The 23103-nt window shown below is 48.3% G+C and overlaps 1 protein-coding gene across 1 annotated transcript in view; it reads right to left on the bottom strand.

Annotated features, from left to right (window-relative positions):
• Window positions 1-23103, bottom strand: part of LOC134601890 (uncharacterized) — a 296175-nt gene that overhangs the window by 225644 nt on the left and 47428 nt on the right. The window contains exon 2 of the mRNA XM_063446394.1: window positions 11033-11422. Within this exon, the coding sequence (XP_063302464.1) occupies window positions 11033-11422 (390 nt within the window). The remainder of the gene's footprint in view (window positions 1-11032; window positions 11423-23103) is intronic.

Genomic DNA, 23103 nt, shown 5'->3' on the forward strand with positions numbered 1-23103 from the left:
GTCCCTCCCCCTGCAGGGTGACACAGTAAAACAGACAGAAGAAGCTATGAGTCTGTCCCTCCTCCTGCAGGGAGACACGGTGACACAGACAGAAGGAGCTATGAGTCTGTTCCTCCCCTGCAGGGTGGCACGGTGACACAGACTGAAGGAGCTATGAGTCTGTCCCTCCCCCTACAGGGTGACACAGTGACACAGACAGAAGGAGCTATGAGTCTGTCCCTCCCCCTGCAGGGTGACACGGTGACACAGACAGAAGGAGCTATGAGTCTGTCCTTCCCCCTGCAGGGTGACACGGTGACACAGACAGAAGGGGCTATGAGTCTGTCCCTCCCCCTGCAGGGTGACTCTGTGACACAGACAGAAAGAGCTAGGAGTCTGTCCCTCCCCCTGCAGTGACACAGACAGAAGAAGCTATGAGTCTGTCCCTCCTCCTGCAGGGAGACACGGTGACACAGATAGAAGGAGCTATGAGTCTGTTCCTCCCCTGCAGGGTGGCACGGTGACACAGACTGAAGGAGCTATGAGTCTGTCCCTCCCCCTACAGGGTGACACAGTGACACAGACAGAAGGAGCTATGAGTCTGTCCCTCCCCCTGCAGGGTGACACGGTGACACAGACAGAAGGAGCTATGAGTCTGTCCTTCCCCCTGCAGGGTGACACGGTGACACAGACAGAAGGGGCTATGAGTCTGTCCCTCCCCCTGCAGGGTGACTCTGTGACACAGACAGAAAGAGCTAGGAGTCTGTCCCTCCCCCTGCAGTGACACAGACAGAAGGAGCTATGAGTCTGTCCCTCCCCCTGCAGGGAAACACAGTGACACAGACAGAAGGAGCTATGAGTTTGTCCCTCCCCCTGCAGGGTGACACAGTAACATAGACAGAAGGAGCTATTGATACCGGAGAAACTGACGGAAGCCGAGCACAGAGAGATGGACACAGGTTTCTTCAGGATGGAAGAGATCTTTATTCGATTCACCGACCGGGACTCAGAGGGACTAATGTCACCAAAAAACAGCAAGATCTGAGCCCCGAACATACAGTGTAGGTCCCTTATATAGGCATATAACTCCACCCATAATCAGCTCCACCCACACATACTCTTACCCAATCAACAGAATAAAGATTAACTTCCTGTTTGACCACATGGCCTGACCAGCACAATGGAGGAGGGGAATACTATATCCTGTATTCTTGCACATGCTCCGTACACTACTGATTGTACCTCTGCCACGTGCAACCAACCGACCGATACATCAGTATATGCACGTACACATACCACGTGGCAATCTCGGCCTACTAAATTTATTTTTACCGAGATTCCACCCCACTATGATTCTGTCCCTCCCCCTGCAGGGTGACACAGTAAAACAGACAGAAGGAGCTATGAGTCTGTCCCTACTCCTGCAGGGTGACCCGGTGACACAGACAGAAGGAGCTATGAGTCTGTCCCTCCCCCTGCAGGGTGACACAGTGACACAGACAGAAGGAGCTTTGAGTCTGTCCCTCCCCCTGCAGGGTGACACAGTGACACAGACAGAAGTAGTTTTGAGTCTGTATGTGTTAACATTATCACTAATACTTAAACTGTATACCTATACCTGTATACCTATAACTGGCTGTAGGGTTTGCTAACACAGACTCTGACCCCAAACCTAAACCCTCCCTCAGGGATGGAGTTAGCTAGAACTACCACCAACCATTAGGGATAGAGTAGCCAGGATCTGGTCAACTTTGCAAATGAAGCAATGTATATAACTGATTACACATGGTTCTTAAAGCAGGAAGCAATATTACATGAGCAGAAATTTAACCAATCATTGATAACAGGAGTAGTCCCAGAAGATTGGAAGTTGGCGAATGTTGTGCCCATTCACAAGAAAGATAATAGGGAGGAGTCGGGCAACTATTGGCCACGAAGCCTTACTTCAGTAGTGGTGAAAGTGCCGAAAGGATGTTAAAGGATAGGATTGTTGAACATCTAAAATCACATGGATTTCAAGATCAGAGACAACATGGGTTTACTTCAGGGAGATCATGCCAAACTAATCTTATTGATTTGTTTGATTGGGTAACTAAAATTATAGATCAGGGTGGTGCAGTAGACATTGCTGACCTAGATTTCAGTAAGGCTTTTGACACTGTTGCACATAGGAGGCTTATCAATAAACTGCAATATTTAAGTTTGGATTCCAATATTGTTGAATGGGTAAGGCAGTGGCTGAGTGACAGGCAACAGAGAGTTGTAGTCAATGGAATATATTCGAAGCTTGGGCTTGTCACCAGTGGAGTACCTCAGGGATCTGTACTTGAACCCATTCTCTTTAATATTTTTATTAGTGTTATTGCAGAAGGTCTTGATGGTAAGGTATGTCTTTTTGCTGATGATACTAAGATATGTATGTAGCGGAGAGCTTATTTCTCGCAGCTATTCTCCACTTAAGATCCTAGGGAGGCTCAGGAACAAGTCATTAGTAAATCCACAGCAGAGTTTCCAGCAGGTAAAAAGGTACAGCAATATCCCCACAGCACTCCCAATAACTGGACGACACACAGTTTCAGGAGTAGAACTGACAATCGTTTATTCCAAGGTTTCTTATAAAGCCTGCTCCCATGCAAGGGAGGGATTCACAGTAATTAGGACAGTAACCAATACAGTGCTTGTTACCTCCCACACATTTCCTCCCCTCAGAGTGAGTCATAATCCCCTTAACTTGCACAGTAATTTACCCCAAACCTGGATGTACCCCTAAACCATCACATAACATTAATATTAGGGTACCGCTAGGTAGCCCTGATCTGGGTGACTATAATATCCAAAATTCACCCAGATCGGACCAGTGGTTCGGTAGTTACGTGGAGGTGAAGTTTGACCGACCGCACACGAGTTGGTATCCGAAAAGGGTTCCATAAGATTAGGCCCTGCGGTCGGTCTCCGTTCGGCAGTTAAAACATACATTTATAATTGCCATCCATACTTCAATTCACATAGATATTGGTTCCCTCATTCGGTACTTTGTTTCTACCGAATGGGGATTCGTTAGGACTCTCCGTTCGGCAGTTACGGAGCTCTGGAGGTCTCAGCGGTGTTCGGTTGTTTGAGTGTCCGATTTGAGTTCCAGACACTCGACGACCAAACACCGCTGAGATTTTCATGCGTAAGATGGCCGCCGCCACGTGTACGCATGCCGAATGGCGGCCACCCAGATACAATCTTAATGAGCCGGTTAACTTGCGGTTTAGAAAGAATGTGAACTTTAATTGCTGGCACACTTCTCTCTGGGGTGGTCCCTCAGTTCGGTAGTTTCCATAAGCATATGGTACGGATGGAAACTACCGAATAACATACAAGTCACATAGTAAATATACTAATAGCAATTTCAACACAGGCAAAATAGAACGAATACAGTCACACAGGCATGTTATAGGACAGGCTTACTGCATTCCGCTACACTGCTCCCCCTTGCCCACAAGCCGGCATACACAGTCTGATCCCACACGGATCGGCTTGGGGATGACCGGGGTGCTCACAGATCATTTCTCCAGATCAGTTTGTCGTGACAACCCGTCGGCGTTTCCATTTTGCTTACCCGGGCGGTACTGAATGTTAAAGTCAAAAGTCTGCAGCGCCAAACTCCAGCGCAGCAGCCTGGCATTGTCCCCAGCCACCCGGTTCAGCCAGACTAACGGGTTGTGATCCGTGAGCAGAGAAAAAGCCTGTCCATATAAATAGGGTTGCAATTTCTTCAAGGCCCACACACCAGCCAGGCATTCCTTCTCGATGGCGGCGTAGCTTACTTCCCGGGGTAAAAGTTTGCGACTGATGTAAGCCACGGGGTGTTCTCCGCCATCGGCCCCGACTTGGCTCAGTACTGCCCCCAATCCAAACATAGAAGCGTCTGTGTGAACAAGAAAACGTTTAGTTGGATTGGGAGCGGCCAAGACAGGGGCATTAACAAGTGCATCTTTCAAGTGTTGGAATGCCTGCTCACACTCCGGGGTCCAGGTTACTTGGCGGGGAAGGTTTTTACGTGTCAGGTCAGTGAGGGGTTTGGCCAGGGCACTATAATTGGGGACAAACTTCCGGTAGTACCCTGCTGTCCCTAGGAAGGCTAACACCTGGGTTTTAGTTTTCGGGGTAGGCCACTGTGCTACCGCCTCTACTTTGGCTGGTTCCGGCTTTTGTTTACCACAGCCCACTCTGTGGCCCAGGTACTGTACCTCGGCCATCCCAATGCTACATTTAGCTGGTTTTAAGGTTAAACCAGCCTCCCTGATCCTGTCTAGAACCGCTCCTATATGGGCCAAGTGCTCCTGCCAGGTATCGCTAAATATGGCAATATCATCGAGATATGCGCAGGTATAGTCTTGGAACCCATCTAGGAGGCGGTCCACCATCCGCTGGAAGGTAGCCGGCGCATTTTTCATCCCAAACGGCATGACCTTAAATTGGTACAGGCCGAATGGGGTGACAAAGGCGGACTTAGGGATGGCGTCCGGGGCCAAGGGAATCTGCCAATACCCTTTACACAAATCAATAGTGGTAAGGTATTGACCCCTGGCCATCCGGTCCAGTAACTCATCTATCCTAGGCATCGGGTATGCGTCGGATACTGTCTTCTCATTCAATCTCCTGTAGTCCACGCAAAAGCGGGTCGTGCCGTCCCGCTTTGGTACGAGGACCACTGGAGAAGCCCAGGGGCTATCTGAGGGTTCAATTACTCCTAACTGAATCATCTCCTCAATCTCTTTGCGCATATTCTCCCGTACCGCTTCAGGGATGCGGTACGGGGTCTGGCGCATGGGGAGTTGTCCTGGGGTTTCTACTCGGTGGGTAGCCAGAGGGGTGTATCCAGGTACATTAGAAAAGGTCTCCTGCTTTTCTTGCAGTAGTTGTTGTACCTCGATACGCTCCTGTGGGCTCAACCGATCCCCCAATACAACTGCTCCTAAATCCCCAGCCAGCTGTCCGTCTTCTAACAGATCGGGGAGGGGTAGGCTGTCTCCTTCTTCAGAGGTGGGTGCACAGATAGCTGTCACCTCCTCTGAACGTTCCTGGTAAGGCTTCATCATGTTCACATGGATCATGCGTCGCCCCCCAGTCCCTGCGCAGTGGCCAATTATATAAGTGGTGTCACATCGTTGTTCTACCACTTTATAAGGGCCTTGCCAGGCGGCCTGTAGCTTATCGTGTCGGACAGGTTTTAAAATTAAAACTTTCTGCCCGACCTGAAAGCTACGGTCCCTGGCGCCCCTATCGTACCAGGTGCGCTGACGTGTCTGAGCTGCTTGTAGGTTTTCCTTTACCGTCTTCGTGAGTGCTTCCAGGCGATCTCGGATGGCCAACACATATGGTACAATAGGGGTGCCGTCGGCGCTACGGTCTCCCTCCCAGTGTTCTCTAATCAAGTCTAGGGGTCCCCTTACCCTCCTCCCGAATAGCAGTTCAAAGGGGGAAAATCCCGTAGATTCCTGCGGCACCTCCCTGTAAGCAAACAGTAAGTGCGGTAGGAATTTTTCCCAGTCTCGGTGAGTCTCTGCGAAGGTTCGGAGCATCTGTTTTAAGGTGCCATTGAACCGTTCGCAGAGCCCATTAGTCTGGGGGTGGTAGGGAGCACTAATTATGGGCTTAACTTTACAGAACTTCCAGAGCTGTTGGGTGACCTCTGCCGTGAACTGAGTGCCCTGATCCGAGATGATCTCCCTGGGTAACCCCATCCGGGAGAAAATCTGCATCAGCGCCTCAGCCACCGTCTCTGCATGTATGTTAGTTAAGGCTACCGCCTCGGGGTAGCGAGTGGCGTAGTCCACTACGGTCAAGATGTACCGTTTGCCCGATGGGCTAGGCTTCCGGAGGGGGCCTACAATATCTACTGCGACCCTATGAAAGGATTCCTCGATTATGGGTAGTGGGTGCAGCTTAGCCTTACGCTTATCCCCCCTCTTTCCTACCCTCTGGCACGTATCGCAGGTATTACAATATCTGCGCACCTCCTGGCTAATCCCTGGCCAGAAGAAACTTTGGGTCAGCTGATATCTGGTACGGCTGACCCCCAAATGTCCGGATAGCGGAATATCGTGCGCTATCCGGAGTAATTCGGTTCGGTACCTCTGGGGTACTACCAGCTGCCTTGCAGCAATGGGGTCTGACCCAGCTATCTGTTTACTCGTCTCTCGGTACAATAACTGTCTGTCCCACACAAATCTTTCTCCCTCCGCCCCCGGTTGGTTAGAGGTGACCTTGTCTCGGTATACTTGTAAGGTAGGGTCAGTGATCACCTCGGCTACAAACTCGTCATGAGGGGCCCAAGGGATACAGTCTAGGGAAGGGGAGGAATCTCTTACCTGGACCTCCGGCAGTGCGTTGTTGTGCTGGGTGCGGGCCTGTTGCCTGGTGACTACTGGGTGCGCTTCCTCAGTAGTTTGGGGCTCAAATGCGGAGGTGAGTTTGCCCAGATCATTCCCCAGTACCACCTCAGCAGGTATTTGCGGCATTAGTCCCACTTCTACATTCCCGAACCCCGCACCCCAATGCAAGTGTACCCTGGCTGTGTCTAGCCGATACACGGCTCCCCCTGCAACCCTGACAGCCACAGTCTTATTCAGTTTGGCCTTGTCAGAAACCAAATGACTTTGAACCAAGGTGATGGTGGCTCCCGAGTCTCTGAGCCCCTGCATAGGCTTCCCTTCTAGATACACGGTCTGCCTATGGTGCTGTCGATTGTCCGCCTGTGCCTGTAATGGGTTGGCCTCATGCAGCACTTCCCACTGTTCCACAGTCGTGACTGGAACTGCAGAGCTGTAGGGAAGTGCTACCTCGTCCTGGTAGTGGTGCGCTGCTGCTCTCGGTGGTGGTGGTGGTGGTGGAGGCCCTGGTCGGATCCAGGTGGTGCGGTCTCTAGACTGTGGACAGTCTCGCTGGAAATGTCCCCACTTCTGGCACCAGTGGCATTGCACAGAAGCAGGTGTGCGGTATCTCGGTTGCGCTGCTGCTGGTGCTGGTGGAGGGAGTTGTCTTGGTGGGGGCTGAGGGTTAGGGGAGAAGGAATTTCCTCCCAGCGGCCGCATGGCAGGTTTAGTATTCACTGCCTTGGTTTGTCTGCGGGCATCCATAAAATCATCTGCCTTTTTGGCAGCCTCGGTGAGGGAGGTGGGGTTACGATCCCTCACCCATTCCTGCAGTTCTGCGGATATCCCCTCATAAAACTGTTCCAATAGCAACATTTGTAACAAGTCCTCCATGGACCGCGCTTTACTTGACTGCATCCACCCAAGAGCTGCCCTTTCTAGTCGGCAAGCCCACTCTGCGTGCGAGTCTTTGTCAGCCTTTTTCAGTTCCCTGAAGCGCCTCCGGTATGCCTCTGGTGTTATTGCATACCGGGCCAGGATAATCTCTTTTACCCGGCTATAGTTCCTTATTTCAACATCTGGTACAGTGCGGTAGGCTTCAGCTGCCCTTCCTGACAGCCGTCCTGCTAATATGGGTACCCACTCTTCCCTTGGTATGTTATGCAGCGTACATAGTCTCTCAAAGTCTTGGAGGAAGGCATCTATATCCTCCTCTGTCTCCACATACGTTTTAAAAGCTTGATAGGGAATTTTGGGCTTACCCTCTTGTGTCACAGCTCCTGCTGCACTACTTTCCGGTGTTTGTGGTCTCCTTTTGCTCATCACAAACTCCTGCACCTCTGTCATGGTTTTAGAGATGATCTCTGTTGGTGGGTTTTCCCCATAAAAGGCCAGCCTGAATTGTAATTGCCTTTGGAACTCCTCCTGTTCTGTTTCAGGTCTTTGTTCCGTGGCCTGGACCTCCTCTGCTCTGTATTCTGCCATTACTTCAGTGATAAGCGTTGCTTTGGATTTGCTGCTAGCTGAAACACCTTTCGCTTCCAGAAGTTCTTTCAACGTGGATCTCTTTAGAGTAGAAAGGTCAATCTCCATTAATCCTTGTTCCTCTGTGAGTCTGGATCCCAGCGCTGCCAACCAATGTAGCGGAGAGCTGATTTCTCGCAGCTATTCTCCACTTAAGATCCTAGGGAGGCTCAGGAACAAGTCATTAGTAAATCCACAGCAGAGTTTTCAGCAGGTAAAAAGGTACAGCAATATCCCCACAGCACTCCCAATAACTGGACGACACACAGTTTCAGGAGTAGAACTGACAATCGTTTATTCCAAGGTTTCTTATAAAGCCTGCTCCCATGCAAGTGAGGGATTCACAGTAATTAGGACAGTAACCAATACAGTGCTTGTTACCTCCCACACATCTCCTCCCCTCAGAGTGAGTCATAATCCCCTTAACTTGCACAGTAATTTACCCCAAACCTGGATGTACCCCTAAACCATCACATAACATTAATATTAGGGTAGCCCTGATCTGGGTGACTATAATATCCAAAATTCACCCAGATCGGACCAGTGGTTCGGTAGTTACGTGGAGGTGAAGTTTGACCGACCGCACACGAGTTGGTATCCGAAAAGGGTTCCATAAGATTGGGCAGTTAAAACATACATTTATAATTGCCATCCATACTTCAATTCACATAGATATTGGTTCCCTCATTCGGTACTTTGTTTCTACCGAATGGGGATTCGTTAGGACTCTCCGTTCGGCAGTTACGGAGCTCTGGAGGTCTCAGCGGTGTTCGGTTGTTTGAGTGTCCGATTTGAGTTCCAGACACTCGACGACCAAACACCGCTGAGATTTTCATGCGTAAGATGGCCGCCGCCACGTGTACGCATGCCGAATGGCGGCCACCCAGATACAATCTTAATGAGCCGGTTAACTTGCGGTTTAGAAAGAATGTGAACCTTAATTGCTGGCACACTTCTCTCTGGGGTGGTCCCTCAGTTCGGTAGTTTCCATAAGCATATGGTACGGATGGAAACTACCGAATAACATACAATTCACATAGTAAATATACGAATAGCAATTTCAAAACAGGCAAAATAGAACGAATACAGTCACACAGGCATGTTATAGGACAGGCTTACTGCATTCCGCTACAATGTAACAGGGTTGATGTTTCAGGAGGGATAAGTTATATGGCTAATGATTTAGGTAAACTAGAAAAATCGTCAGAGTTGTGGCAACTGACATTTAATGTGGATAAGTGCAAGATAATGCATCTTGGACGTAAAAACCCAAGGGCAGAGTACAGAATATTTGATAGAGTCCTAACCTCAGTAGAAAGTGTAGAAAGTGCTCATGCCATTGTACAGAACACTGGTTAGACCTCACTTGGAGTATTGTACGCAGTACTGGAGACCGTATCTTCAGAAGGATATTGATACCTTAGAGAGAGTTCAGAGAAGGGCTTCTAAACTGGTTCATGGATTGCAGGATAAAACTTACCAGGAAAGGTTAAAGGATCTTAACATGTATAGCTTGGAGGAAAGACGAGACAGGGGGGATATGATAGAAACATTTAAATACATAAAGGGAATCAACACAGTAAAGGAGGAGACTATATTTAAAAGAAGAAAAACTACCACAAGAAGAGGACATAGTCTTAAATTAGAGGGACAAAGGTTTAAAAATAATATCAGGAAGTATTACTTTACTGAGAGGGTAGTGGATGCATGGAATAGCCTTCCAGCTGAAGTGGTAGAGGTTAGCACAGTAAAGGAGTTTAAGCATGCATGGGATAGGCATAAGGCTATCCTAACTATAAGATAAGGCCAGGGACTAATGAAAGTATTTAGAAAATTGGGCAGACTAGATGGGCCGTCACATTCTATGTTTCTATGTTTCTATGAAATACCTTGTCTTCATGTACATATTGTGCACATTTACTGAATATCGGAGAATATTCTCCTAGGTCTCTATATATGTGAAGTTGGGAAGTATGGAGCTGGGAGAGGATCTCATAATAGATCTGTGGCAAAACTAGCCACTTTAGACTGCATTTGCATAAATGTGTTTCTGTAGCTTTAAGGTTGTTAGAACCAAGTGTATTCATGTATATGTATTTCATGTGAACAAGAGCATTCGTATGCTGGAGGCATGAAAGCCACCAGCATTCATACAGTAGTTTCACGAACAGTGAATGTTAACACTGTTCGTGAAACGAACAAACTACTGAATGGGAGACCACACACAGGAGGTCGTGTTGCTCCCATTAAATATTGAAACATTGTTTCTATCGGCAATTAGCGAGATTCAGGGTGGCCGTTGTTCGGCTACCGACCACGCGGCGATCAGCCATCTTGGATCCTTTGTTAGCCCAGCGGTATTTGGTCGTCGAGCGCCTGGAACTAAAATCGGCTACTCGACGGCACGAATACCACTGGACTTCCAAGCCGTTCGGGAGCCCCGGTCCTTCGGTAGTTTATTTCCCTAAGGTCAGTCGGTAGTTTGAATGTACCTTGAAAATAATGTATGTTTCGTGCGGCGTTCGGTTGGTTGTGCTGGGATCTGAGCGGTACTTTCACTAAATGTGCATTCAGACCCCAGCTATCTACCGAACGTCAATTCGTTTAAATATAATGAATACTGTAAAAGTTATGTATTTTCATGTAAAATATCAGTTCTGCTATACAGAGGGATAATCCACTTATCTGTATATTCTAGTGGGAGTATCCCTCTCGTACAGCAGTGCATGATGGGAGAAATGTCCAGGTTGTTAAGTTCCCCATGTAGTCCCCTACTGTACAACCCCTGTAATGTCAGTAGGGAAACCCCTTGCATGGGGAATCCCATAAATACTGTGACCTGTGATTAAAAGCTGAGTTGACTCCCAGCCTATGTGTCATCTAGTTCTTGGGAAGGAAGGATTCTTACAACGCTACCAGGATTCTTGTATGCTTTATTTACCTGGATTATTTTATGCTGTTCCTGTTACCCAGTGGAGATACTGTGGTATATACTACCTCTCCACTACAAGATCATTGTATCTTATCTAGAACACCAACGAGATCCCAGCTGCTCACACTGTGCCACCTGTTATAACAACCATACAGTAGGACAGCAAAGCCTTATTAGATATTAATATTAATATATAATATTAGAGCAACTAAAATTTCAATGTGATTTATACCTGAGAACAGAAGATGTGTCCCATAGGATGGAAAATATGAAAAAGTATGTTTAGTATTTCGAACGTTCACTTGGCAGCAGATTACTGGACCATCTGTTCTATTCAGTTTGTGGATTTTGATTGATTCTGTTCCGTTTCTAATGGAATTTTTTACTTTTGAGACTCTTCCTTGATATTTATCATTTGTGGTATCCATACTGCTGTTATAGATAGAGGTGAGATCGCTGCAATCTCCATATTCTGTGTCATGCCATAGAATTTCCAATGCTGACCTTTCCACTTGTTCAGGATATGTAAATGTGCATGGAATGGTAATAGATCCTCCTTCCTTCACTCTGATGGTTCTGTCCTGCCGAGCGCAGAAACCTTCCGCAGAGCTCTGTTTAATTTCTGTAACAAAACACAATTCACATCACACGGAGTAAAATTGCTTTTTTCAAGAAAATATGAAATGGTCTAAGAAAACCAATTTAGGAGTCAAGCTGACAGCCAGGAGGGCTTTCTGATTAACTCCACTTCAAACTGTAATGAGAACTTCTTTAAGGAGAAACATTCTATTGAGCAATTACCTTGACTGCCGCAAGATGATTATCCTTTTTACACTTTTTACTGTTCCTTAAAGTGAGATACATCTGTTGTTTAAATTTATTTTAGATTGGGGGCGGAGCTTGACAACAAGCTGATCGGATGCAGGCAGCTTGAGCCCCTGCATTAATTGACGCAAAACATCTTTAAGCCTAAATTTAAGACTTATTTGCCATAACTTAGAGGTACTCATACACAGGGGACTCCGGGCAAATGATACAATACTCTCCCCGAACATTATCACAGCCAACAGCCCAAAGGTCCTGTTGCGGCCTGCTGGGACCTGGATGGGGGAGTTCTAGCCCTGCTCGCAGGTCCGCTGCACTCTGACCCCCCCCCCTGGCCTGATGGGGGACATCCCGGCCCTTATCCTGCATTAGGTGGAGCACACAAGGAGAACCAGAGTGCAGAGGTGCCGCACAACGCAAACCTCATGGTGCGACCAAGATGGCTGCCACATTAGAAGCCCAACACAATGGCCCGAAGAGGCCGGTTCAACGCCATCTGCCGCAACTTCTGGTACTGCATTGCTCAGCGAGCAGCCTTACACCCCTCTACGACAACAAAGCTACCACAAGCCTCTCTCCCAAGATGGGGGCCCACCCTGAGAAGCCTCCGACCAGCCACACTTGTACCCCGAGAGAAACCTGGCTGGTGGAGACCTCTAGGCTCCGAGACCCGCAACCACTACTAACCCTGAAAGCCATTCTGGGCTGAAGGCCAAACGGAGAACTCCTCCATGGCACCGACCACATTTCCAGAAGCCCGACCGCCGCTGGCGTTGACGGAACACCTCGGTATTCCATAGCACCCGAAAAAGGAAAGACCCGTTCTCGAAGAGCTCCCGAGTCTGTGGCCCACAGGTGCTGGCTTTCTCAATGGCCTGGGGCTGGAGGGCGGCTTCCCGACACCTGCTTCTCACCGTCCACCGGGGGACGCTTCAGGAGAAACACCCCTTAGCCTGTATGGGTATCAGCTGAACTTGGACATATCAACATTCCCGGCAATGAGCTTCAATAATTACATGACACACTACTAGAACTGTCCACGTTGCTGTTCATGAGTTAGACCACTTGGCTATCCTTCTCCTGCCTCTACCTTGATGTACCATAACGGACTGGTGACCTCCATAACTTGTCTATTGGCATACTGTAATCTAATCTCATGCACTTTCACTTATAGTACACAACATGTCTGACATTTAATCTTGCCTGCATTGACTCACTAAAGGCAGCGTACTATCACTCCTCAGTACATAAAGCACGCAATCATATAGCCTAGAATGGCATTTAACTGACATGTATATACTGCGCTGTACCACCTGTTATCCGTTAAGCATTGTTATACCACATGACTTGCTGTGCTTTATTAGATTTGTATGATTACTGACATGGGAATCAGTCGAGACAGATTACACAGAAATACACATGCCAATAGTGATGTCCCGAACGGTTTGCTGGCGAATAGTTCCTGGCGAACATAGCTTTTTCGCGTTCGCCACGGACAGCGAACATATGCAATGTTCAGTCCGCCCCCTATTCGTCATCATTGAGTAAACTTTGACCCAGTACCTCACAGTCAGCAGACAAATTCCAGCCAATCAGCAGCAGACCCTCCCACCTCCTAGACAGCATACAATTTAGATTAATTCTGAAGCTGCATTTTTTTTTTTTTTTACATAAGTGTGTTATATTTGAGCATGCTAGGCTTAACGTGCATATATCATGGCTAGTTGCACTGAGGGTATGAGTATATAGCAGTACATTGTTGTGAAAGATGGCTGTCATGTTTAGGGTGTAGCTTGCACATCAGAGGTGCTGGCTGGGGCCTCGCGGCCGCCTAAACCGCCAGTGGGCAGACTGTGTCAGGTCCTCGGTCACTGACCGAGGACCTGACACCAGGAGGGGGCCCGGCGGCTTGCCCGGTGTGCCGCCGGGTGCGAGGCCCCTCATGGCTGCCCGGCCAGCCACCGCAGACACCGGTCTGCAGCTCCGCAGTGAGCAGAGCTGCAGACCATGTGTCTCGCGAAAACCGGCCAATCAGAGCGTTGCAGCGGGTTACCATGGCAACGCTCTGATGGTCTTGCGAGATTACATGGTCTGCAGCTCTGCGGAGCTGCAGACCGGGAGCAGTGGCCACCGGACCACCAGGGAGCCCACTGGACCACTAGGGACTAAAGGTAGGCTCTCTAACCCCCCACCACACTCAGCCTCCCTACCACCCTCCTCACCACCCTCAGCCTCATCATCCTCCCTACAACCCTCAGCCAGCCTCACCACTCTCCCCACCACCCTCAGCCTCCCCACCCTCCCCACCACCCTCAGCCTCATCACCCTCCCTACCACCCTCAGCCTCCTCACCCTCCCTACCACCCTCAGCCTCCCCACCCTCCCCACCACCCTCAGCCTCCCTACCACCCTCAGCCTCACCACCCTCCCCACCACCCTCAGCCTCACCACCCTCAGCCTCCCTACCACCTTCAGCCTCACCGCCCTCCCCACCAGCTTCAGCCTCACCACCCTCCCCACCACCCTCAGCCTCATCACCCCCACCATCCTCAGCCTCACCACCCCCACCACCCTCAGCCTCCCCACCCTCCCCAATACCCTCAGCCTCACCACCCACCCCACCACCCTTAGCCTCACCCCCTCACCACCCTCAGCCTCACCACCCCACCAGCCTCAGCACCCCCCACCACCCTAAGCCTCAGCACCTTCAGCCTCACCACCCCTAACACCCTCAGCCTCACCACTGTGATGGAATCTCAGTAAAAATAAATTTACTAGGACAAGATTGCCACATGGTATGTGCATTTGTATATGTTGATGTACCAGTTAAGTCAGTTACACGTAGCTAAGATACAATCAGTAGTGTAAGGAGCATAAGTAGGAATACAGGATATACGAGTATTTCCCCTCCTCCATTGTGCTGGGCAAGCCATGTGGTCAAACAGGATTTTAGTCTCTATTTGGTTGATTAGATAAGAGTATGTGTAGGTTGAACTGATTATGGGAGGAGCTACATGCCTATATAAGGGACCTACACTTTATGATCAGGACTCAGACTTTGCTGTTTTTTGGTGACATTAGTCCCTCTGAGTCCCGGTCGGTGAATCGAATAAAGAATCTCTTCCTTCCTGAAGAAACCTGTGTCCATCTCTCTGTGCTTGGCTTCCGTCAGTTTCTCCGGTATCATTTGGTGCATTGGGCCGGGAAGCTCATCGTTCAACGGTAGCTGAGAAGCAGAGGCGTGAGACGGTCTATCTTTGCCCACGTTCTCTACGGCTGCACCCCTGAACTTCTGCGTGGACCTCCTTTCATCTCGGTGTCACTGGTCTGTTGTCCATGAGATCATCGCCTCTACGTAGTAAGTGCTGGGGTGCCCCCGTCGATGAGTGTGAACCCAGGTTCAGGAACGAGGAGGTAAGACGACCGCTGTTTTAGACGGCGGACCCACTAGGGGTATTGGATACCGATTGTGCGGTAGGCCCATAAGGGGTTATTTGGAATCTGCCCCCTCCAGTGGAGGGAAGGAGCGAAGGCGAACCGCTCAATTAAACGCCCTTTAGTAAGCCCGTTTAATTGTGGTTTGGAGTCAGCGCGGGTTCTGGTGTAAATAGCCCTAGCCGGACACCGGTGTCTTGTCTAGACTAGCGTTCTAGGGTGTATATTTTGTTCGCTAGGTCGGAGGGACCGGGAGACTAAGCGGCGTCTGTGTAAATTCGGTCTGCTAGATCTCAACCTATCTTGGCTAAGTGGGAAGGCGTGTAAATTTGGAACCCACTAGATTTTTGATAGAGTAAATAGACTAAAAGGGTGCTGTTGTAAATTCCGCCCTCTAGTTCGCTATATGTGGTGCTTGGGCAGTGTGGCTAACCAAAACGTATGTAGATAGTTTTAGGTAGTCCATCAAGGTACTGGCCAATAGATTAGTTGGGAATTGTAAATGTGTTAAAGATTGTTGTAGTAGCGTGTATATCTTGCTAGATAGCGTGAACTCTGCCGTCTAGCGAGAGTGTGAATAGTGTGTAACTGTATTATAGCGCACGGTACCATAACCATGTATAATTACTGATACTGTAAATAAGTACTAATAATTGTCGTCTATGTTGCATGTTTTAACACCATAACCACTACTAATTGTACTGTGACTTTAAATTGTACTTTAACCTATGCTAACCGTACTGTAACTACTGTTTGTAAAGACGATGTTACTGGGGTATGTTATAGACGGGTAATTCAAGTATAGGGAATTATATCGTGGGTGACCGTATAGTTTCGCCAAAGGGCACAGTATTAGTTACTTAGTGACTGGTGTAACAGCTGTGTGTGTACGGGAATTCCCTGAGTGTTTTGTTGTGTGCGTTTCACTTAGTAACTGTACCATGTGGTGCTGTTGCCGAGGGAACGGGTGTGACCGTTGGTAGAGTGTTTGTATAGTTTGTGTTGGAAACGACGCTCCATTGTTAAGTATGGGCGCGTCAGATTCGACGATTTTGGATCCCTTAGGATGTATGATAAAGAATTTTAAAAAGGGATATACAGTATGTGATTTTGGGGTAAAGATGTCTCCAGCACGCTTGATTAGTAGTAGGGAATGGCCTACTTTGGTTGCCGCATGGCCGCCACGTGGCAGTTTGGATCCTAATCTGGTACAGCGTGTACACGTGGCTGTATCAGGTAGGCCTGAACTTTACGGACAGTTTCCATATATTGATTGTTGGAGGCAGGCCGTAAAAGACTCGCCAAAATGGATCCGAGTATGCCACGAGGAACAATGTCGCCTCATGGTGGCCAGGACTCGCTTGTCCACTAAGGCCGTAATTACGCCCATTTTGGACACGCCTCCTGAGTCTGAGATCCCTATGCCGCCCCCTTACTCCTCCTCCACCGGAAGAGGAAGAGGAGATGCTGCTAGAAACGCTCCTCCCCTTGCCCCGTTGTCCCCACCTACTTCCTCCTCTAGCTCAGAGCCCAGCCCTCTTGTTTTAAACCCTCCCCTCTCAGTACCTACCTCTGTCAACTCCACCTACCCAGATTTGGTGCCATTTCTAGTTCCTGGTCAGGCTCCTCCTAGCCCGGCCCGGAATATTTTACTCACCGACCTCCCCCTCAGTAAAGCGTCCCCATCCCCTTGTCTTACTATCCCTCGACCGGAACCCCTAACTGACGTTCCTAAACGAAGCCCCATACTAACCCGACAATTGACCGGTACCCTACAACCCCGACATTATCAAATGCCACTTCGACTGACACCTGGCCCGACACACATTAACGGTGACGTCCAGATACAATATGCTGATCCAGTATTCGTTTATGTTCCCTTCACAACTACTGATCTATTTAATTGGAAGACCCATAACTCCTCATACACCGAAAAGCCTCAAGCCATGACGGATTTGTTTACCTCCATAGTCCAGACACATAATCCCACTTGGGCTGATTGCCAGCAACTGCTTATGACATTGTTTAATAACGAGGAAAGGACAAGGATAAACCAAGCGGCAATTAAAGCGCTGGAAGAAGTGGCCCGTACACAAAATCAGGCCAATCCGGCAGCATGGGCCGCAGCACATTATCCAAACACTGATCCGGAATGGAATATCAATGGCGCAGATATGGCCCATTTAAAAGCATACAGGGACGCTATTATTGCTGGCATGAAAGCTGGAGGAAAGAAGGCGATTAACATGTCTAAGACGGCTGAGGTATTGCAGAAATGTGATGAATTGCCCAGTGTCTTTTATGACCGATTATTGGAGGCATACCGCTTGTATACCCCCTTTAATCGGGAGGCCCCTGAGAATTCCCGGATGGTTAACTCTGCCTTTGTCAGCCAAGCCTACGGAGATATAAAGCGCAAGCTACAAAAGTTAGAAGGGTTTGTAGGGATGTCCGTAACCCAACTAATGGAGGTAGCGAATAAAGTGTACATGAACAGGGAAACAGAGACAAAGAAAGAGGAAGAGCGCAAGATGCGTAGAAAGGCAGATATGCTAGCGGTAGCAATCGCAGGCGTAGATAGAAGGGAAAAGGAAGTATATAGGGGAACAGTATGAGAGAGACAGACCTAGGGCAGGATATGGTAATTATAGAGGCAGAGCGAGAGGTAGAGGAGGTCCTGGAGGGAATAATGCTAGCAATAGAGGAAGTGTTAGAGAAGACAGGTATTATCCAGCAGCGCAGAGATCCCGCGATAGAGAAGATAGGGACTTTGTAGGATTGGCTGACACGGTCATGGAGGACTATTGATACCGACCGGGCTCTATCCCCCTTGGCCGAGCGGAGCCTATGGTCGATGTATCAATAGGGGGAAAAAGGAGTGCGTTCATGATCGATACTGGTGCTGAACATTCGGTGGTGACTGACCTAGTTGCTCCTCCATCCGGAAGAACTATCACCGTAATAGGAGCAACTGGAAGGAGTGCTGCTAAACCGGCTCTTAAAAGTCGACTCTGTACATTGGGAGGCCACGTAGTAAAACATAAATTCCTTTATATGCCTGAATGTCCAGTCCAACTGTTAGGACGTGATTTGTTGTCAAAACTACAAGCGCAGATAACGCTTCTACCAAATGGAACAACATCTTTAAAGTTCAATGGACCTTCAGGTATAATGACAATATCTGTACCAAAGGAAGAAGAGTGGCGACTTTATACAGCGTTGACTAGCCAAAACCCTAAGAGTGATGAATCCTTGTTTAATATACCAGGAGTGTGGGCAGAGAACAACCCACCAAGACTTGCTCGCAATATCCCACCAATTCGAATCGAACTGAAACTTGGGGTCTATCCAGTGAGCTTAAGGCAATATCATATCCCACAAAAGGCCAAGAAGAATATACAATCGTATTTGGATAAGTTCATACGGTATGGTATCCTAAAATTCTGTACTTCCCCCTGGAACACCCCATTGTTGCCTGTTCAAAAGCCCGGTACAGATGAGTATCGCCCTGTGCAGGACTTGAGAGCAGTCAATGATGCGGTCGTAAGTATACACCCAGTTGTGCCCAATCCATATAACCTGCTTGCTTTAATTCCGGGCGGGGCTACCTATTTCACTGTCTTAGATCTCAAAGATGCCTTCTTTTGCCTTCGAATTGCTGCGGAAAGCCAGTGTATCTTCGCATTCCAATGGGAAAATGCTGTAACGGGCTCGAAACGCCAGATGACTTGGACAAGACTGGCCCAAGGGTTTAAAAATTCACCCACCCTATTTGGATCAGCTTTAAGTCAAGACTTACTGGATTTCAAGTCCATTCCAGGAGAGTGTGTACTATTGCAATATGTAGATGATTTGTTGATAGCGGCAGTTACAAGAGAAATATGTCAGTAAGCAACACATGATCTACTACACATTCTCTGGAAGGCAGGATACAAGGTGTCCAGGAAGAAAGCTCAGTTGTGTCAGCCAACTGTCAAGTATCTGGGATTCCATATCTCTGAAGGTCAAAGGATAATGGGGCCAGAGAGAAAAGAAGCTGTATGCCAAATACCAATACCCAAGAATAGAAGACAAGTGCGGGAATTCTTGGGGGCAGCAGGCTTCTGTAGGATATGGATGTGACGAAACCAATCTCGCCACATTGTATTGGAGGAGCCTGGTTGCCCGCCTGCTGCCTTTGGACTATCGACCAGACTTTATGGGAATGTGATACCCCAGATAGCTTTACCATGGAGCCTATTCATATAATGAAAGACTATGGGAAAGACTTTAGCTCCATGGCAATTGTACTGTGTGAATAGGATCTGCGCGCTATTCGGTAGTTTTGTGCGCTCAGATCCCAGCTATCTGAAATGTCTGTGTGTTATGTATAAAAAGTAACTTTATGTATTTTAAAGTGTTTTACTGTCTTTGTGCTCCCATGTGCTCAATGGAGTCTGTCTCTGTGCTGGAGATAATTGAATTACTTCTCCAGCACAGAGAAGGCTCTGTAAAAAAAACGGTCTGGGGGGGCGGGGCCTGACTGCCGAGCAGACTGGTCGCACTCAACCAGAGCTCCGTACGAAAACCGGCTAACAAGCGACTTTTCCCCCAAAACTACCTCACCAAACCTTCCACAACGAAGCAGCAGAGTAGTGGGGTGACCCCCAAGACTCAATTTGCCGGATTGCCGAGCTCGGAGTAGCGACCTGGGGCAAATACGGGATTGCGGCCTACCAACATATGCAGGCGCGGGAGTGGCGGCCGACCTCCACGCCAACAACTCAGCGGGAAAACGCTGCAGCCCTCCAGACCCCGTTCACCCCCCCTGGCCGGTGAGGGATATCCCGGCACCACCAAGCGACGGACACAACACGTCCGAACCCAAGAGTACCTAAACGGTGAGCGAGATACCCAGACCACATAACGTGCAAACAAATGAGGCGCCTGAGGCCCAACCAAAATGGCCGCCCAGCCAAGACACAGGAAAAAGTCAGCGGTCAGCCGTACCACACTCCACCCTCTGATGGCCCTAGACCAGCTGTGCCTACAATTCTGCACAACATTGGTGGACAGGGGGATGACCTACCAGCGGGCTACACAATTAGTGGCCTTGTGGCTAAGACCAATCACCCGCAGACGTCACTACGAACACCCAGCTCTGGCCTTCCAGGCGGCCACCAGGCAGCGCAAACGCCAAAGGCCGGCATGGCGGGAGCACGAAACGGGCGCACACATCAGCCCCCTCGCACAGAAAAGCAATACCACCGAACAGACCCTAAGGCCCAGCACTCTACCTGAAAATGGCTGCAAGATCTCACCAAAAGCCCAGGAGAACCGGCAAGCACACAGGCGGACGCGCAACGGCCCGACCTCCCACCAACATGTCAGCGAGTACTCACCCACAAGAGGTCGGAACCACCTGATGAAGAAGCAGACAGCGGCAACGAAGACGGCCCTGACATGGTGGCACATAAGGCAACATACAACACACCGGGAACTGCCGACGCCAGGGAATGGACTTGCTTTACAACCCACTCCGCAGCCTGAAAACAGAAGTCACTTTCCCTGGCTATCGGGAATTACTTGTCAGGCATAGGCTGAACTGTCTCTACAACCGGTCAGCCACACGGACTAGAGCCATACACGCTCTCCAGTTCCTTACCGCCAGTGGTATTTTCTTATATTTTCCCCATATGATTGCCTTTTCTCCTTATGTTTTTTCTTTCACCTTCGTCCCCAAGCAATGTTTAATACCCTTATAGCCTAGCATGTTTAATAATGAGGTACCAATGACAAACATAGCGTTTCATATATTTGCTTTCTTTTAATAGAAACTTCCTTATATAAGCCTGTTCTAGAAACCTGTTTTGGATGCCTGTTTCACTAGTCCTATCTCCTTCTCAGCATGAACCTGATTGCAGGGCCCTGCTAAAAATAAGATTGCATGTGTCTTGTCTATATCCTCAGTCACGCCTCTGCATACTATATCCTACCAAGTACACATAGGCTACCTCAACATTCACCTTAACAATATTGGCAGCTACTGCCTATGCCATAAGCCTGATTACACGTTGCCTTTTACCCTACTCGTTTCAGCTTTAAAGCAAGATTCTCAACGAATATAATCCTGGCATATGTACGACTGTTAGTCCCTCTCAGGCATGTAATACCTAATACTCAACTTGATCATACTGTAAATAGATCCATCATAAGCCTGTTTATTAAGCTGTTATATATATAAAAAATTGTGCAAATGTTTCATGCCACTGCATACCATGTGCAACACTTGAAATACGCTGTTGTGGCGACTGTCGAAAATTGTGACTATCTGCACTACCAAAATAAAGAATTTAAAAAAAACCAAAAAAAAAACGGTCTGAGCTGGAAAGATAGGGGTTTTAAAAGATACTTTACTAACTTTTGAACCCCTGGTCTGATCCATGCCATTTTTTAATATGTTGTTCCCCTGAATGGATTGATTGTGGATATGTAATTTTGTGTGAATGTGATGTATGGTTTTAAAGTTATGAAAGTTGTGTAAAAGTATATTTTGAACTGTACGCATAATGGGATTATGTGTCACACTAAGGGGAGGGGATGTGTGGGATGTAACATCTATGTCATTGGTTATTTTATGCCTCCCCCTGGGTGTGGCCTGTATGTGTATTCATGTAATAAAAACCAGGCTGGGTGCCCAGCACCTCAGACCACTGCTTGACCTTCAACACGGAGCCTTGTCTCGTTCTTGGGGGGATTCACTGTATGCTGTTGGAGATTGACTGCTAGGAGTGTAAGCTGATGTCTGCTTTTCCTATTCATCTGCTAGCAGCTATTCGTGAGGTTCCAGCTTGGAGTGCTATCTTATTCCCTGGTATGCAGTCCGGGAGTTTAATGCATTCACCTATATCCAATTCGTGAGTTTTTGATGTTCTGCAGTAGCTGTGCCTTTCTGAGAAAAGGGGATTATCGCCTAAACGGATTTTAACCCCTCATATGCTGAAACGGTCCGTTACAATGGATTCCCAGTTATGCGATATTGGCGAAACCTCTTTATGCAGCTATAAAAGGTACAGAACACGATCCCTTCCTATGGACCCCTGAACAGCAAAAGGCATTTGAAGATGTGAAGAAGGCTTTGATGAGTGCCCCAGCATTAGGTCTACCTGATCATACACGTCCATGCTACTTATATGTACACGAGCAAAGAAGAATGGCTGTGGGAGTATTGACACAGTACTTGGGATCATGGCAAAGACCTGTTGCATATATGTCCAAACAACTGGATGCAGTGGCCAGTGGTCTTCCACCTTGTCTAAGAGCTGTAGCTGCCGCCGCCCTGCTGGTAGCCGAAGCTGATAAGCTCACTCTGGGTCAGGAACTCTACGTGCGAGTCCCGCACGCAGTACAAACGTTGCTAGACTATAAAGGCAATCATTGGTTTAGTAATAGCCGCATGACTAAGTATCAAGCTATGTTGTGTGAAAACCCAAGAGTGCATTTAGAGACTGTTAATACCTTGAATCCAGCTACCCTTTTGCCACAACCTACTGAGAGTCAACATGATTGCCTGGAGGTGATGGATGAAGTGTTCTCAAGTAGACCGGACCTTTGTGATTTTCCTATCCAGAACCCTGATGTCCAGTATTATACGGACGGCAGTAGTTATATGAAAGAAGGGATTCGCTATGCAGGATATGCAGTGACTACCATAGACAAGGTGATAGAAGCTCGGCCATTGTCAAAAGGAACATCGGCACAGAAGGCAGAATTAATTGCACTAACACGAGCGTTACAATTGGCAGAAGGTTTAAGAGTGAACATCTACACGGACTTCAAGTATGCGTTTTTAACCACTCATGCCCATGGAGCTTTGTATAAAGAAAGAGGACTATTGAATTCAGAGGGTAAAGAAATTAAGTACGCAGCTGAAATATTGCAACTACTGGAAGCTGTGTGGGAACCGAAAGAAGTTGGTATTATACATTGTCGGGCGCATCTGAAAGGAGATGGTGACGTAACCAAAGGAAATCGGATGGCAGATAATGCAGCTAAGCGTGCCGC

Source organism: Pelobates fuscus, chromosome 3 (assembly GCF_036172605.1).
Source record: "Pelobates fuscus isolate aPelFus1 chromosome 3, aPelFus1.pri, whole genome shotgun sequence".
NCBI lineage: Eukaryota > Metazoa > Chordata > Amphibia > Anura > Pelobatidae > Pelobates > Pelobates fuscus.